The sequence below is a fragment of the Camellia sinensis genome, chromosome 4, assembly GCF_055761805.1.
Source record: "Camellia sinensis isolate YWXY chromosome 4, ASM5576180v1, whole genome shotgun sequence".
NCBI classification, from domain to species: domain Eukaryota; kingdom Viridiplantae; phylum Streptophyta; class Magnoliopsida; order Ericales; family Theaceae; genus Camellia; species Camellia sinensis.
The window spans coordinates 169,340,193-169,356,673 of record NC_138964.1 but is presented as its reverse complement, the minus strand read 5'-3'; the positions used below and the strand labels follow the sequence as shown (position 1 = coordinate 169,356,673).

General features: G+C 35.7%; 1 protein-coding gene across 1 annotated transcript; it reads left to right on the top strand.

Annotated features, from left to right (window-relative positions):
- The first annotated feature begins 418 nt into the window (after positions 1-418).
- On the top strand, positions 419-9,730 carry LOC114262228 (receptor-like cytosolic serine/threonine-protein kinase RBK1). The gene is made up of 8 exons (XM_082922581.1): positions 419-715; positions 837-1,331; positions 3,923-4,180; positions 4,352-4,506; positions 4,613-4,692; positions 8,179-8,314; positions 8,990-9,139; positions 9,373-9,730. The coding sequence occupies exons 1-8, from the start codon at positions 697-699 to the stop codon at positions 9,532-9,534; spliced, it is 1,455 nt and encodes a 484-aa protein (XP_082778707.1). The 5' UTR covers positions 419-696; the 3' UTR covers positions 9,535-9,730.
- Positions 9,731-16,481: the final 6,751 nt, after the last annotated feature.

Here is a 16,481-nt window from a genome sequence, read left to right as displayed (position 1 = left end):
TCAAATCATTTGTCAGCCAAAAGCTTGGTTAAAAGTCAAAAAGTCACTTTTAACCATCTTCCCAAAACAACCCTCTAAGTGGGGTTTAGTTGAGGAAATTGGAAAGAAATTTTTAAAAAAAAAAATGTGTGAAATTTGGTCTAATGAAAATATATTTTATTCATATTTTATTTATTTTTTCTATTTTCTCTTTCTAAATACATTTTTAAATTCCTAACCAAACACAATATTAACATTGGATTTAATTGGATGATTTAGAAAGAAATATAGAAAAAGAAAAGAAAAAATATGAATAAAATGTAAATAAAATATACTTATATTTTATCTAATTTTACACGCCTTCCTATTTTTCTTTTTAAATTATTTTTAAATCTTCCAATCAAACACAAAATAAAAGCATGCAATACTAAGGGGTGTGTATACATGCAGATATCTCCCTCTCTCTCCCTCTCTACCATGTGTATAAATATAGCATATATTCTATTCACCACAAGGATGGTTATCCCTCTGCTCTTTCAAAGGAATAACTAACTCCTTAAGATATACCATTTTCAATTCTCTCATTCTCTCTCTCTCTCTCTCTCTCTCTCTCTCTCTCTACACCTGAGGAGAAGAAGGGGAGCGATGCACCTAGATTGTCCAATCTGGAGAGACAAATTAAAAGCTGCAATAATTTGAGGGAAACCCAACAAGACCATGACAATCTCAATGGAAGGTAACTCTTATTCCTAATGCTCTATTTGTTTCAATAATTTTAAATTCATGTCTTTGGTTTTGTGTGCCTGAGCCAGCTTGAATTGTTCTCTATTTTGTTGATTAATTTGAAATAATTGTAGAAACCCAAGAGATACTGGAAACAACAGGTCCTTTCGATGGAAAGGGAAGCCCCGAAACAGAGTCTTTGGATGGAAAGGAAAGCCTAGAAACAGAGTCTTATGATGAGAAGGAAAAACAGGAGGAGGATAGCGATGACCAGTCTTCGCCAAGAGGCGTTTTGGAGATTCCTATTTCGGGTTCAGACTCTGACAATAGCAGTTGTGGCACGTCGGCGACAGAGAAATCTACGGTTCACCGAGCTCTGTTTGGAGAGAATAATGGGTTGCATTGGAGGAATTTGATTGACAACATAAAGTGGAAGTCGATGAGGCGGTTCTCCACAATTCCATTGTTGGGAGGGTATGAGATTTCCAGGAAGAATTTGAGAAGGAAGTTGGGTTTGAGTCCGGGTATCGATGATGAAAGCGATTGTGGCGATATAGTGGTGCCTAAACCATCTTGGAGGAACTTCACTAAAAAGGAGCTTGCAGACGCTACTGATAATTTCAGCCCTGGTAAGACAAATCACTGTGTTTGCTTGAGTTTTTTGGATTGAGTTTTTTGGATTAAGTTTTTTAAAAATTGAGTTTTTTTATTTTCGTTTTTTTTTTGTTTTTAGTGAATATTTTTAAAATTTTAAACATTTTTTTTTTATTTTTTTAGATACATTTTATTTAGATGTGTCAAAAAAGTAAAAAAATTATGAAAAAATATTTTAAAAAATTAAGAAATATATAAAAATATAAAAAATGTACTAAATTTTTGTATTTTTTTTTGTATTTTTGGTATTTAGCGAATTTTTTTTAAATTTTTTTTATAATTTTATAATTTTTTAGGTGTATTTATGTTAGGTGTGTTTAAAAAATAAAAAAATTATATAAAATATTTAAAAAATTCAGTAAAAATAAAAAAACACAAAAAAATAAAAATATAAAATTTTTTGAAAACTATTTTTAAAAAATGGGGGACCAAGCAAAGTATTTGAGCTGCTTCTTTGCCTTGTTTTATTTTTATTGTTTTTCTTTTCAGGAGTGCACTGTTGCTAATCTTTTAGGGGAGATCAGTATATTCTTATCAGTCCTTTGGTCACCTCTGCTTTTCACACAGTTCCCATCTAATCACAACTTGTTCTTTGACCTTTCATTTTGGAAAAGGGTTCCCTTATTTTACACTATTTCCGACACAAACAAATAAAATTTAAAATCTTTTGTCTTACTAATTGAGGTGACACATTATATTATTATTATTGGTTGTCCTGTTTTAAATATCAAAATTTTATTATCATAGAGAAAGAAAAAGGCTGAACAAGTGTATTTCTTGACTGAATGTATTTAAGTGTAAACTTTGTGAATGGTGTTATCACTGAGCTTAAATGCATGTGTCAGTTAAGTTACATGCCTGATCAGTATAAATCTTCAACTACCCTTTCTTTTTCTTTTTTTTGTTTTGTTTGAATATCAACCTAGAACAACAAATATGATTTGGACCCCAGGAGGCACCCCATGACCCTCTCTGGTTGTGATTGACCAATTTTATTTTTTTTTCTTCTTCTTCAATCACCAGCCCTGCGTGTGTTGGAGGAGGTGAGGGTGGGGGTGGTGATTGAAAACGTCTCAATCAGTTCTGCTAGAACAATCATTCAAAGCTGCTTGCTGAGGTTGGAAGAGAAGACTTCCTTCTAAACTTTTGACTGAGAAAAAGAAATGGAGGCCCAGGGTCCCAGGAAAGTGATTGTGGTGGGTCCTCACTATTTCACTTGTTTATTAGATGGAAAAATCTAGGGATACCTGAAACTTGAAAAGCCAGTCCAACTTGGTTTTAGTTGGGTTGGGTAGTATAGTGTTTTACTGTTTTTGGTACCATGAAGATGTCAACAATGGGTTTTTACTTGTCCGGGGATCTTTTTGTCTCCAAAACCTTTTTTCCTTCTTTAATCTAATTTTCAATTGCATAAAATTACGAAACATAGAATTTTGAGGTACGTTTATGCAGCTGGGAGACATGGATCTTAGATACAAGATTTTCAGAATTTTTATATTTTTAGTTTTAATATTTTTGATGTATTATTAGGATTCTTGTAATTTAGGGCTAGTTTGGCATGTACTAAATAAGTCAAAAAGTCAAAAAGTCACTATCTTATTTAAGTCACATCATCTTATTTAAATCACATCGACTCTCTAACACATCACATCAAACCTAACCCAAATCCAACCCAAACCCACCAATAAGTCAAAAAGTGCACTTTTTTAGGACATCCCAAACCAACCCTTAGTATAAATATTTTGGAATTATTAGGTTTCTTAATTTTATTATTTTAGAATTAGATTTTGACTAGAATTTTAAATAGTTTAGAATTTTAGTCTCTTAGGTTTCCTAGTTCTCTTAGGTTTCTTAATTTGTGTTGATTTAAGTTTCTTAGTTTATTTTGGAATCACTTTTCCTACGAGTATTAGGTTTAATTTATTATAAATGAGCGTACAAGCATATGTAATTGATTCATTCAATAATATTTTTAAAGAGCTTTTCTTCTATCTTCCTTGTAGATTTAAGGGTGTTCTTGTGGATTCAAGAATTCTTGTCTACTAGAACGATATCTAGTGTCGTGTGATTTATTCCGCTGCGTCAATTCTGTACCTTTCTTACTGGCTCTTTGATCAAGCCCGAATATGACAACCTAAACACACTTCTGTAGAGAAACCTCTCATGAACCATGTCTAGCTAACTTGGTGATTGATTAACCAGCGAAATGCCCTAATTTCTTGGCAGGAATGAATCTATTTCCCCAGCTCTTGACTATTCCAATTGCCAACTATTTCAGAAAAATGTCACCAAGATTTCCAAGTTTGGCAATCTTTCAAGTGCTTGTTTCAAATAAATATTAGGGGTTTTGTAGGTTCCATCAACATCCAAATGAGGGTTGAGTTTAAAAGTGAATAATTGTGAATTTAAAAACCATCCATGCTTTTGCTGGTGAACTTGATTTTATTTTTATTTTACAGAATAGATCCACAGCAATTGACTTCTCTTGCAACATTTGCTATCAAGAGTGTTGTTATACTATTAAGTCATGTTTCTGTTTGTTCATTTGAATTTTGGATTTTGATAGAGAAGTTGATTGGAGAAGGGGGTCATGCTGAAGTGTACAAAGGGTGCTTATCTGATGGCCTAGTTGTTGCAGTGAAGCGAATAACAAAGAAAGAGAAAAACGATGAGGATAGAGTTGGTGATTTCTTGTCAGAGCTTGGGATTATCGCTCACATCAACCACCCCAATGCTGCTAAATTGATTGGTTTCGGCGTTGATGGCGGTTTGCACCTTGTCCTTCAATTTTCTCCCCATGGCAGCCTAGCTTCTGTCCTCCATGGTGCATTTTCCATTCCCTATTTTTGTTTGCATTTTCTGCACTTTGCTGCAACTTTTGGGAAGTTAAAAACGAATAATCTAAACATAGAAATCTATGAAACACATTTATTTTTGCAGTATAAATTACTACTAATTCGATTTGAGGTTGAACAACAGAGATTCAACATTTCAGGTGCAACAGAGAAACTGGATTGGAAGAGAAGGTTTAAAGTTGCTCTTGGGGTAGCGGAAGGATTGCAGTATCTTCATTGTGAATGCCAGAGGCGCATAATCCACAGAGACATCACTGCCTCAAACATACTACTCACTGAAGACTATGAACCTCAGGTTTTCAATTTTCTATATATATATATGATTCATTCATCTTCCTATCAATGTATTTTTCTTGGTTTGAATGAATTCAACTTTCTGACACCATTGATGCTGTGCTTAGATATCTGACTTTGGGCTAGCAAAATGGCTCCCAGAAAAATGGGTTCACCATGTTGTTCACCCCATTGAGGGGACTTTTGGGTAAGCCTCGTTATTTTATGTTAAAATATATCATCACCTACCACCTCCACTTCACTCCTACACCTACTACCACATTTTCTTCTATATATAGGAATTTGTAACTATCACAAATAAATCAATCAATTCATCAATCAATAATACAATTCTCTATTTCTCAATTCTCTATTTCTCTTTATACATTAAATTTCTACATGGTATCAGAGCGGGTTTAGAACCTAGTTTTTTCGCTTCCCTGGCGGGCGGCAACCTCACCTTAGCCGCCCGCCGGACTTCAACCTATTCCGCGTATTTTCTACACATACCTGCCATCACTAGCTGTTACAAAGTCCCTCTTAATTAGCTTTCTTGTTCCAAGAAATCGTTCGTGTGAATTCTTCTTACAAGACTGCTCAAACAGAGCTGCTATAGTAGTGGCCCCTTCCCAAGGAACTTCAATCAATTTGGCCGATCTACCATTACGGATTGCTAGACCTGCCTCACCACCAACCTGAACAGGTACCCCTCTCTGTTTGACCTTTAGTACACTGGTCGCGGCAGCCAGGTTGTTGCTGTTGCCACCTTTGTTAATCATCCATCAGCAATGGCAGCTCTGCATTCCTTGAATGGTGTCAAATTCGACCCGCAGACTGGATCTGTTCTCCATATTGAAATGGCCAGATCAAACTCAGTAACAGGCTGTTACATAATTGCAGTGGCCGTTACAAGGGCGATTTTTGTCACACCACTACAGCAGGCTGTAACAGAGTGCAGAGGTTAGCAGTGTTGATGATGCTAATCTGGTTTCGACAGCAGGGGGAAGTTTATGCTGCTCATCTGCTAGAGTGCTGTGGACAGCGGTATTGAGGATGTTTATCCGTTAGAGTGCTCATTTGGTATGGTGTTGTTATTTGGTTGCAGCTTCTGCTATTGTTATTTGGCTGCAGCTTCTGTTCATCTGTGCACTGCTGGGCAGTCTTGAGTGTGGTTTTGTTGTTGAACAGGCTACTATAATGTTTGTGTCTTTGGAGAAAATTGCAGCCCAGGCCCCAAAATATGCTGTTTTCTTGCTTCTAGACTAATCAAAGATCAAACTTGGACCCAACATCAAGGAGGGCAACATCTCTCTCTCTCTCTCCATGGACCCAACATCATCATCATGCACCCACTTAATCTCTCTCTCTCTGATTCATTCAGATTTTCTAGTTGAAGAAATTAATTCTCTCTCTCTCTCTTCCTTTTGCCCATTTGAAATCCCACTTCTCACTTTTCTTTTATTTTAATATTCCCCCAACTTCTTTCCCACTTTTCTTTTATTTTTAATATATATATATATCTATATATATTTTATTATACTATATTTCCCATATCCCTACCATTGTTCGTGAGCATCCCCCGTTTTCCATTATCTTCTTATTATTTTTTTTTTCTTCCACCGAAAAAAAAAAAAAAAAAAAAGAAGCAAAACAACAACATCTCACTGATGTTTTTCATATCACCCATCCACAACTATTTTTATCTATTTTCTTTATCCATTGTTTTATTTTATTTTATTTTTATTATTACACACAACAACACTACAAAATAACACCAACACCATTCCCCAACCTTGTCATTTTATTCATCTCGGGGATCAACCCCGAGCACATTTCTACAACACACAAAAAAAATAAAAATAAAAATAAAAATAAAATAAAAAACAAACCAACACAACTCGGAACAGTGGGATTTTTCTTCTCTATTCTGCCGCCGGTCTTTTCTTCTTGCCTCCGTCCTGGGCGGCCCTTGCTGGTGTTGCCTCCGTGTTTCCCACTCCACTGGGCATGATCACTACTCCCTGCTCCTCCACTGCAGCATATGGCGGCCCTCCAAATCGGAACATCACGGTGGCCTTCCGCTTCAGCTCCTTGTTTTCCGCCTTTAGCACACTTATCTCTGCTCGCGCATCCTTATACATGCGTTGGAGCAGAACTAGCTGGGAGTTTAACTGCTGCACCTCATTTGCCCTACTCTGCAGCCGGTTCGACAAGTTTGTAACCGCAGTCATGGTTTCCACACATGACTTTAATGTATACTGATTGGCTTCCACATCCGACTGCACTGCCATTCTTTGCTCCACAGACCGCATCGGAAAGTTCAGAGGAGTAAACTCCGGGGCACTCGGTTGAGGTTCCAGTGCCACCGCTCCAGTTCTCTCTCTTGTTGACTCGTTGAGGTCGGGAAAGAGGGTGAGCAGACTCCGGGAAGACGAGGCCATTTTCTGGGCAACAGAGTGTTACAGAATATCTCTCGTTACAGAATATTACAGACTATCTCTCTCAGCACAAGGAACTCTCTTTCTCAGCAACACGAAGGATTTTTCAGAGGTTTCTCTCAGTTTTTCTCTGCCTCAGCCTCTGCCTTCGTCTTGGTTATATAGCCAAGGCAGCCACGCGTATCGCGCGCCACTTGCTACCAGACGACAAATGGGCACGCCAACCAAGGCACTCACGTGCCTCGCCATCATGTCCGGCACACCTTTTGATGAATTGGGCACGCCTTTTGATGACATGCCTTTTGACAAAATTGGGCACACCTTTTGAGGGTGCGACTTTTTAAGGGTCCGACAAGACTCTGTAAACTGTCCCGACATAGATTCCGGTTAGTTTCTACAACGGTCCGACATGACCCTATAAACTGTCCCGACATTGATTCCGGTTAACTCCTTTATGGGTCCGACAAGACTCTGTAAACTGTCCCGACATTAATTTCGGTTAGCTCCTTTATGGGTCCGACAAGACTCTGTAAACTGTCCCGACATTGATTCCGGTTAGTTTCTACAAGGGTCCGACAAGACTCTGTAAACTGTCCCGACATTGATTCCGGTTAGTTTCTACAAGGGTACGACATGACCCCATAAACTGTCTTCTACAACGGTCCGACATGACCCCATAAACTGTCTTCTACATCGTTATGACACCCCCATACAGTGTCATCTACAACGTCATGACACCACCATACAGTGTCCTCTACAATGTTTTGACACCACCATACAGTGTCTTCACCAACGGTCTGACACGACTATAGAGTGTCTCCTATCTTTTTTTATTTTTATGTATTTTCTTGTTTTGCTCCTCTCTCCAAACTCAAGTTGGTTAGTTTCTATCCTCCTTGAGTTTGCGGGGGGCTGTTAAAATATATCATCACCTACCACCTCCACTTCACTCCTACACCTACTACCACATTTTCTTCTATATATAGGAATTTGTAACTATCACAAATAAATCAATCAATTCATCAATCAATAATACAATTCTCTATTTCTCAATTCTCTATTTCTCTTTATACATTAAATTTCTACATTTTATTTTATATTTTTTACCAAGACATGAAAATGATGAGTGTTTTCGTACTTTTCATTGTTTTGTTTCTGAAATCATGAAACGAATAATGAAAACACAACCAAATTTTATTTTTCAGATCATATTAACATGTGGGCTATTGATGTACTATAATTTTGAATGGGTTCAGATACATGGCTCCAGAGTATTTCATGCATGGAATTGTGGATGAGAAGACTGACGTATTTGCATTTGGGGTTCTATTACTAGAACTTATAACCGGTCGTCACGCAGTTGATTCATGTCGACAAAGCCTTGTGATGTGGGTATGATTTAGTTGCCAAACACTTTAAATTTCTATATGTCAATTTGATCTCCCAATTTTTAATATGAATCAGTAAGTCCTGTCATCAGAAATTTTTTAAAGATAATTATCTTTCTAAACATGAAGATTGACATGTTAATTGGTTATAACCCAAATGAAATATCCGAAGTTGGTTATACTTTAAATTTGGGCTTTGCAGTCCTCTTTACTTCTTATTCATTCAAATGAAATGTTTTTTTGGTGTTAGTTGATTCTTCAGATATGTGAATAAATAAGCTACACTCATGTTAAGGAATTAGCATTCCATCCATTGCAAATGAAATCATCATTCACCATTGTAAGTTAGTAGTCATTCTGCAAGGAGACTAAGAATTTCCAATAAAGATCAACATAACAAAGAGCTGGTGGTTCTAAGTTTTTAGCCCAATAATTTGAATTTGTCGAACAAAAACAAATTCTTTTGGTGTATTTTGTGGTGTAATACAGTGATAGAAGTTTTCCTGTTTATTTAGTTCATAGTCTATTCCTACTACCCTCTTTTTGTGATCATTTTAGTCAGACACTTATATTTTTTATATATGATCTTATTTTCCATTAAACTCAGAAAAAATATAAATCTATTGTATTTTTAGATCAGGAATCTCTGTTAATTGATAGTGTACATGTACTTGTATAGGCAAAACCGTTGTTGGAAGAAAACAATGTAAATGACCTTGCAGATCCTAGTTTGAGAGATGCTTATGACAATGGCGAAATGAAACGTGTCATGTCAATAGCATTGGCGTGCATTCATCACTTACCCAGTACACGCCCAAACATGAACCGGGTATGAAATCCCTCTACTTGTCAGAAAATTTATTCAAGGAAGTTTTCAGAATGCAGTGCTGGTACCAAGACAAATGCAATGCAATGCTGTCACACTGAACGCATTCTGGAAACTTTTCTGTTATTTTTTTTTCTCAATTTGTAGCATCATTAATTTACAGTCAGTAAGCCATTGAAGCCCCCACATCTGATTGATTGATTTAAGAAAAAAGGTGACTTTGTTGGTGAATGCAGGTTGTGCAGCTATTGAGAGGTGAGGGGGGACAAGTAGAGTTGAAACAAAGGTCTATGGTAGGAGGGAGAGCAATGGTTTTGGATGATTCTGACTTGGAAGACTATACTTCTGCAAGTTACCTCAGTGACCTCGACCGCCATAGGCAACTTCTTTTGGAGTAGATATAATATAATATATGGTTAATCAATCTCTAACTTCTTTGCTATTATAGAGAAGGTGGAGAAGTTTATCTCATCTTCAACAAAAAAGAAAAGATAAAGAAAAAAGAAGAGTGTGGAATTTGAGCATGGTGTAGTCCCTTGATGTACGGATTTGATGGAAAGAAAATAATATTCACCAACTAATATATTGTAACAATCAAGCATCCAACCTAGGGTTTCTATACCTGTTTCTAATGTTCTACCCTATTTTTCTTTATGTGCTGTATTAATGTGCGGTGATGGTTCTCAAAAATAAATTTGTATGCAAAACGGTCTATGATGTTTTCTTTTTTTCTTTTTCTTTTTTTTTCAGTTTAAGACCAACTCTTAATTCCAACCTGATTCTACCAACATATTAAATCAGATTATCCATCAATCTGATCAAAAGAATACAGAGATCACACAATCACAATATAGTAATAGAATTTGGGTATCCTAAAATATATGGAATCCCAAAATACAAGGAGTGATTGCAATAATCTATTTACATCAATATATGCACAAGGAAAGCCTATTATTAAAGTTGGGTTTGGTTGGGAAATTTGAGAAGAGATTTGGAAAGAGAAAGAGAAAATGTAGGTAAAATGAGAATAAAATATATCTACATTTCACCTAGTTTCACACACCTTTTCCATTTCTATTTCTAAATCCGTCTCCAAATCCTCCAAGCAAACGCAGCATAAGGGTATACACAGCATTGTGTAAGGCTTCCACCCAAAATTCAGAGGATAAAGTCCTTATGGTATTTAGAATTGTGCGATGCATTGGTTCAACGAAACCATTTTGCTAATGAATGTAAGAACATGAGAGACAAGCTGAAATACCAGAGTCAGTAAGTAGTTTTTCGAATTTGTTATTGTCATATTGACGTGCACCATCACTTTGAAAAGACTGAATGTGAACATTGAATTGATTCCCAATGTGGTTTCTTAAATCGACAAAGATCTCATAGACTTCATATTTGCGACAAAGAGGAAACACCCAACAGAATTTGGAAAAATCATTCAAGAATAATTCATAATAACGATATCTACTAAAAGATAAAGAGTGAAATCCATTCATTAGAGTGAATTAAAGAAAATACATGCTTAGAACGAGACTCAGAAAGTGAAAATGGCGCCTGAACGTGTACACCAATTTGACTACCCTGACAAACTTTAGACTTCAATTTGTTGGAATAACATGAAATAGGAATAAGAGCATAGGAACTGAGACAGTGTTAGGATCAAAGACACCCAGAGAATTATCTCACACACACAGAGAACACAATATTTACGTGGTTCGGCCCAATACCTACATCCACAGACAGAAATGAGAATTATCACTAAAATGGAGCAAAAATACAATTACAGAGGAGGAGATGAAACTCACTCAACTCACAGCTCTCACTCTCCAATTTCTGATGATACAAACCTCTCCTCACTCATCTCAATTTATAACCAAGAGAGGAGGAGTAGGTGAAGTGCTAGCCATAATTGGCCAAGGTAGTGCCACCCTCACTATCTTCCTTTAGTGAGTTGGTGTAGCCCTCCACCACCTTCTTTTACAACATGGTGCTACCTACACTATGTGAATGGTGGGCTCATTACCATGTGGGTAGTGGATGGAGCCAACAGACAGAACTTTGCTCGGGGATTTGAGAAGGAATTTAGAAAAAGAAAAGAAAGAGGTAGGTAAAATATGACTAAAATATACCTATATTTTATATAATTTCACAAACGTTTTTGTTTTTTCATTTCCAAATCCATTCTCAAATTCCCCAATCAAATACAGCGTAACACAAGCTAAACGTTGATGACACAGTTCAAGAGATTCCCTGGAAGTCGTATATGCAACATGAGTGGTTGATGGGGCAAGATGTGGAAGACGAATAGAATACAACAGTCTAGGATGCTTGTCGCGAAAAAGGTCCTTCGTCGGGTGGTTCCTTCACAAAGAACCATGAGAATCAGATTCAATAGAGTAATTATTATCAGATACAAATTCACTAGCGTATCCGACTCCTCTGGTTTTTTTCTCTCATCACAGCATCACTCCTGTCAAAACTCCTCCCCTCCCAAATCCCCTCCCAAATCGTGATTGCAAGGTTGTTGCAGAGTATTATTCCCACAGTGGATGGGTGTCTCTATTTACACATCATATTTGATCTCAAAGCATGCCATTAATTAGTTATTTTAGAGAGAGGGAGACCGAGAGAGATGAGAGGCGTTGATGAGGAGTGAGGTTCAGCAGCCTCTGTACTGTGTGTAAGAAAGGGTTGATTTATATTATATAAATATAATATATATATATATATATATATATATATATAGAGGGTTGATTTATATAGAGTCCGGATCATCTGCCGTGCTTTCCTGCAATTGTTCCAGCGGTTGGCACCCTCTTTTTTTTTTTTTTTTTTTCATTTTCATTTTCCTTCCCCCTTTCTTTTCTCTCTCAAACATTTGAGAACCAAACCCTAACAAACAAGGGAGGCGACAGAAAGAGAGGAGGAGGAATAGAGGAGGAGAAAGAAGAAGAAAAAGAAGAAGAAGAGAAGACGCCGGAGATGAAGGCTCGTCCTCCCCATTGGTAGAGTTTGAGAAACAGATCTCATCATCCCTAATCTGATTTTGATGCAGAGAACAAACCCAAATCTGATAATACATTCACATCCCTAATCTGATTTTGATGCAGAGAACAAACCCAAATCTGATAATACATTCACATTTTTTATTATATTTTTTAGCCTATGATTTGTAATATATATATATATGTATGTATGTATTGTAGATTTGTATGGATATAAAGATATATATACATATATATATATATAGGGATGGTTTCATATATATAGTATAATTTTTTATTTTTACCTCATGGCAGGTAGAATATTGACATTTGGGCATAAGAGTTGTTGAACAGCTTCAACAATGGCGTCCCATTCTCTCTCTCTCTCTCTCTCTCTCTCTCTCTCTCTCTGTTTTTTTTTAATGGGAAAGTTGAATTTTCCAAAAATTTTTTTGTTTAATCACTGAAAATTCTATGTGTTTGGGAAAGTCTAATTCTTTTTGCTTTACAAAATGGGATTTTGCTGTTTATTTTCTGTTCAGTGTGTTTGGATTTGGAGAAAACTAAGTCACATGAAAGGGAAAATTTCTTATTTTGGTCTCTGAAAATTGATTTTTTGAATAATCTTTCAAGGATTGATTTTTTTAATTTGAATGATTTGTCTCTGAAGATGGTTTTATGCAGAGGATTTGTGGGTTTGGTCTGCGAATAGGCTGTCTGGTTTGTCTTCATCAAAACCAGACCAAACCCACGACCTTCCTAGACTCCATAGCTGTGAGTGAGAGTGAGGGTGAGAGAGAGAGGGTTGGTCAAAAACGACGTCGTTTTTGACCACGGCAGGAACCACGGCAGGAACCACGGCAGAAGATCCGGACTCATTTATATATATGTATAGAGAGGCAAAATGGTAATTTTGCTTCGGGAAAAATTCGGGGCCGGGGCTTGAACACTGATCACCGTTCCCGGCCCGAAACTGATCGGGGTTCTAATTTTGAATACTATCCCCGTCTCCACGGGGGTATTTTTTGGAAAAAAACCATTCTCATCAGGGTCAGGGGATCGGGTCCCCGTCAGGCCGGGTATAAATTGCCATCCCTAAAAATAACCACAACTGAATACACATCTTAATTGAATACACTTCCAAACCCTAACCCTAACCCTCATCAACCCTAACCCCAAATCATTGTCACTGCCGTTGTTTTTTTTTGGTCTTGCATGCCAGGAAACTCCTAATTTTTGTTCCTGAGTTTTTTAATTTGGTCAGTCTTACTCATTCAACGTCTAATTGACATTGTGCAAAGCTTTTACTACCTTAGTATTTACTATCTTAGAGTTCACTAAAGTCCGTGGTTAGAGAAAGAACTGGAAGAAGTTCATTAGATTTGATGTTGGCTAAAGCACTGGTAAAGGATCTCTAATTTTCTAGCCTAACGCCATCATCAATGCCATATTTTCATATTTAAATGTTGAAGTTGTCAGATTAAAGTGACCAAAGCATGCTTTGCAGTTGTAGAACTTGCAGCTGTAAAGCATGCTTGAATACACTTCCAAACCCTAACCCTAAAATGATCAAAGTGTCTAACAGTTAGCTTTTTTTTTTTTTTTTTTTTTGAATTTGAGATATGTACTAAGTGATGTCAGACTAAGGGTAAAAATGAAATGTTGTGGTGTGTGTTGAGAAAAATTATATTTTTTCAAATTATTAAAGGTGTGAACAGAGCAATGGTGTTCCTTGAGACCAAATGTGGTGTGTAAATAGAGGCACCCGTAGTGGATGTGTATATGTATAAAATAAAGGGCAAATTACACTACAGTCCCTATAGTTTGGGGTTTGTGTCACTTTGATTCTTGATTTTTCAATTGTGACACATTTGATCCTGAATTTTGAATCTTGTTCTAAATAAAGACAATTGAATATACTATTGCATAATTTTAAGAACAAAATCGTCAATTTGATAAAATATAAACTAATTTGATAAAAATAAATGTCAAAAAAATATTTTTAAATATTTAAAAATTATTTCTACCCACCAAAGATAAAATTATGTAAAATTGATAACTCTTCTAAACATTTATTTATTTATTTATTTATTTATTTATATCAAATTAATTTTTACTATGTGTTTGGATGATGATCATGTAATGGGTAATTTTTATTTTCATTAAATTAGTTTCTATTTTTTCAAAAGTCAAATATGGCGACAACTTTAATATCATTATTAAACCAATCCATTAAATCAAAAATCTAAAACTAAAAATATTTCATATATTAAATATATCGATTACACATTATAATCCTGACAACCACCCATTACACGGTCATCATCCAAACACATAATAAAAATTAATTTTGTAAAATAAATAAATGTATAAAGAATTTATTAATTTTACATGATTTTATCTTTGATAGGTAGAAATGATTTTTAAAAATTTAAAAATATTTTTTTGACATTTATTTTTGTCAAATTAGTTTATATTTTATCTAAATGATGATTTTGCCCTTGAAATTAAGCAATGGTATCTTCAATTGTCCTTATTTAGAACAGGATTCAAAATTCAGGGTCAAATGTGTCACAATTGAAAAGTCATGGACCAAACTGACATGAACCCCAAACTATAGGGACTATTAGGGTAATTCGCCTTAAATTAAATGTATAAATAAAATAACCAATAAAATAAAAAATAATTTATTTAGAAAATAATTATATAAATTAAATTCTGAATCAATTGCTTACAAAAATTATAAGTCGAGTCGTATATTACACATAATTTCCTTAAAGTAAATTTCACCCTCGTTTCGGTGCTTTGAAATTTACCGGCGATTACTTCTCAGGATGTAATGACTAACACTTGACATGCAGCACTGCAAAATCAAGCAATCTCCTTAAAGTATATTTCACCCTCACTCCGGTGCTTCAAGATTTACCAGCGTCTACTTCCCAAGGTACAACGACTAACACTTGATATGCAACACTACAAAATCAAGTTTGGCGAATCAAAACTCTGTTGTGACTCTCTCTTTTTCTTTATAAAAATTAATTGTAGAACAGATACAGAAACATAGAGATGAACAGAAGAAGAAAAACGAAATTCTGCGAGAAAATTTAGATTGAAAGAATTGTTGGAATGGCAGGCTATTTATAGGAAAATTGGTGGCTTTTCAGAATAGGTTTCAACAGATAGAAACCTATTCGGACATATTCAACAGGTAGAAAACCTGTCTAGACAGAAACAGATCTATTTGGTTTGAATTTCAATAAGTATGAAGCTGTATGGGTGAAGGAATAAAACTAGACCAATTTATGTTGAATTTTGAAAACAAAATTAAAAATAAATAAATAAAATACAAATGTTTTTGCCCTAAAAAGATAAGTATTGGGCCGAACAAGCCCAATCCAATCTCACACCACGCACCCAGCCCAGCCCACCCGACTAACTGGACGGACGGCAACGGTGCGCGCATGTGGTTTTTGTTTTGGATCTAATGGGTCTAGCCCACTTTACCTATAACGTCACCCATCTACAAATTTAGGTACCCCTTCGGGTCCATCCCAAGTATCCTAAGCTAGAGTTTATATACCCATACAAATCCTTAAGCCTTCCCAATGTGTAACAAGCACATTTCACAAATGTGTAGGAAACCCACCTAAAGTTATTTCCACGAACATGAACACGAAAATGTGCATTGAATTCTCATTCATTCGGAAATAGTTTTGAGCAACCAAATACACGATGTTATTTACTACGTGGCATTAAACACGAACCCAATTAGAAGCATTAAAAATAATGCTTGGGTCCTACCTTAATTACTATTCAAAATTAGCAAACAAATAAGGTTTTTCCAAAACCATTTTCCAACAATCCCCCACATAAATAGAATTCACAATAACAGACATGCAACAAGATGCAAACAAAGAAACACATTAAGAAGATACACCACATCGAGATAGGTAGCTTTTGGCTTTGAACCTCCTCTAGTAAAAGCCCATCGAACTTACTGGCTAACGAGTGAACATAATGCCTTGAACTATTTATATGTTTGTGTAAGCCAAGACAATAGACTACACATAAGATATACGCAGACACAGTTTGGTTCTTATAGTTGTGTTCATTTTGGCCTTGAATAACAACTGGTAATTCATAAGTGCTCTAGAGAATTTAGTCTTCTCAATTCTCACAAAACCGACCCAGTTCACACTCATATAGGTGACTTTTTATTAAAAGTATCCTGCTACATCCCCACTTAGATGTTTAAGCTATAAGAATTATTAAAAGCAAAGCTTATCTTACTAACGCTACAAGTATCACTTTTCTTAAAATAGAAATGGGTAGGAGAAAAGCTCCTTAATGATACGTGA

What these genes read in the sequence shown, in the direction of transcription:
- LOC114262228 (XM_082922581.1), top strand. An exon ending in CTGAAGACTATGAACCTCAG is followed by an intron (nt 4,507 to 4,612) that starts GTTTTCAATTTT and finishes TGCTGTGCTTAG; the next exon opens with ATATCTGACTTTGGGCTAGC. An exon ending in CACGCCCAAACATGAACCGG is followed by an intron (nt 9,140 to 9,372) that starts GTATGAAATCCC and finishes TGGTGAATGCAG; the next exon opens with GTTGTGCAGCTATTGAGAGG.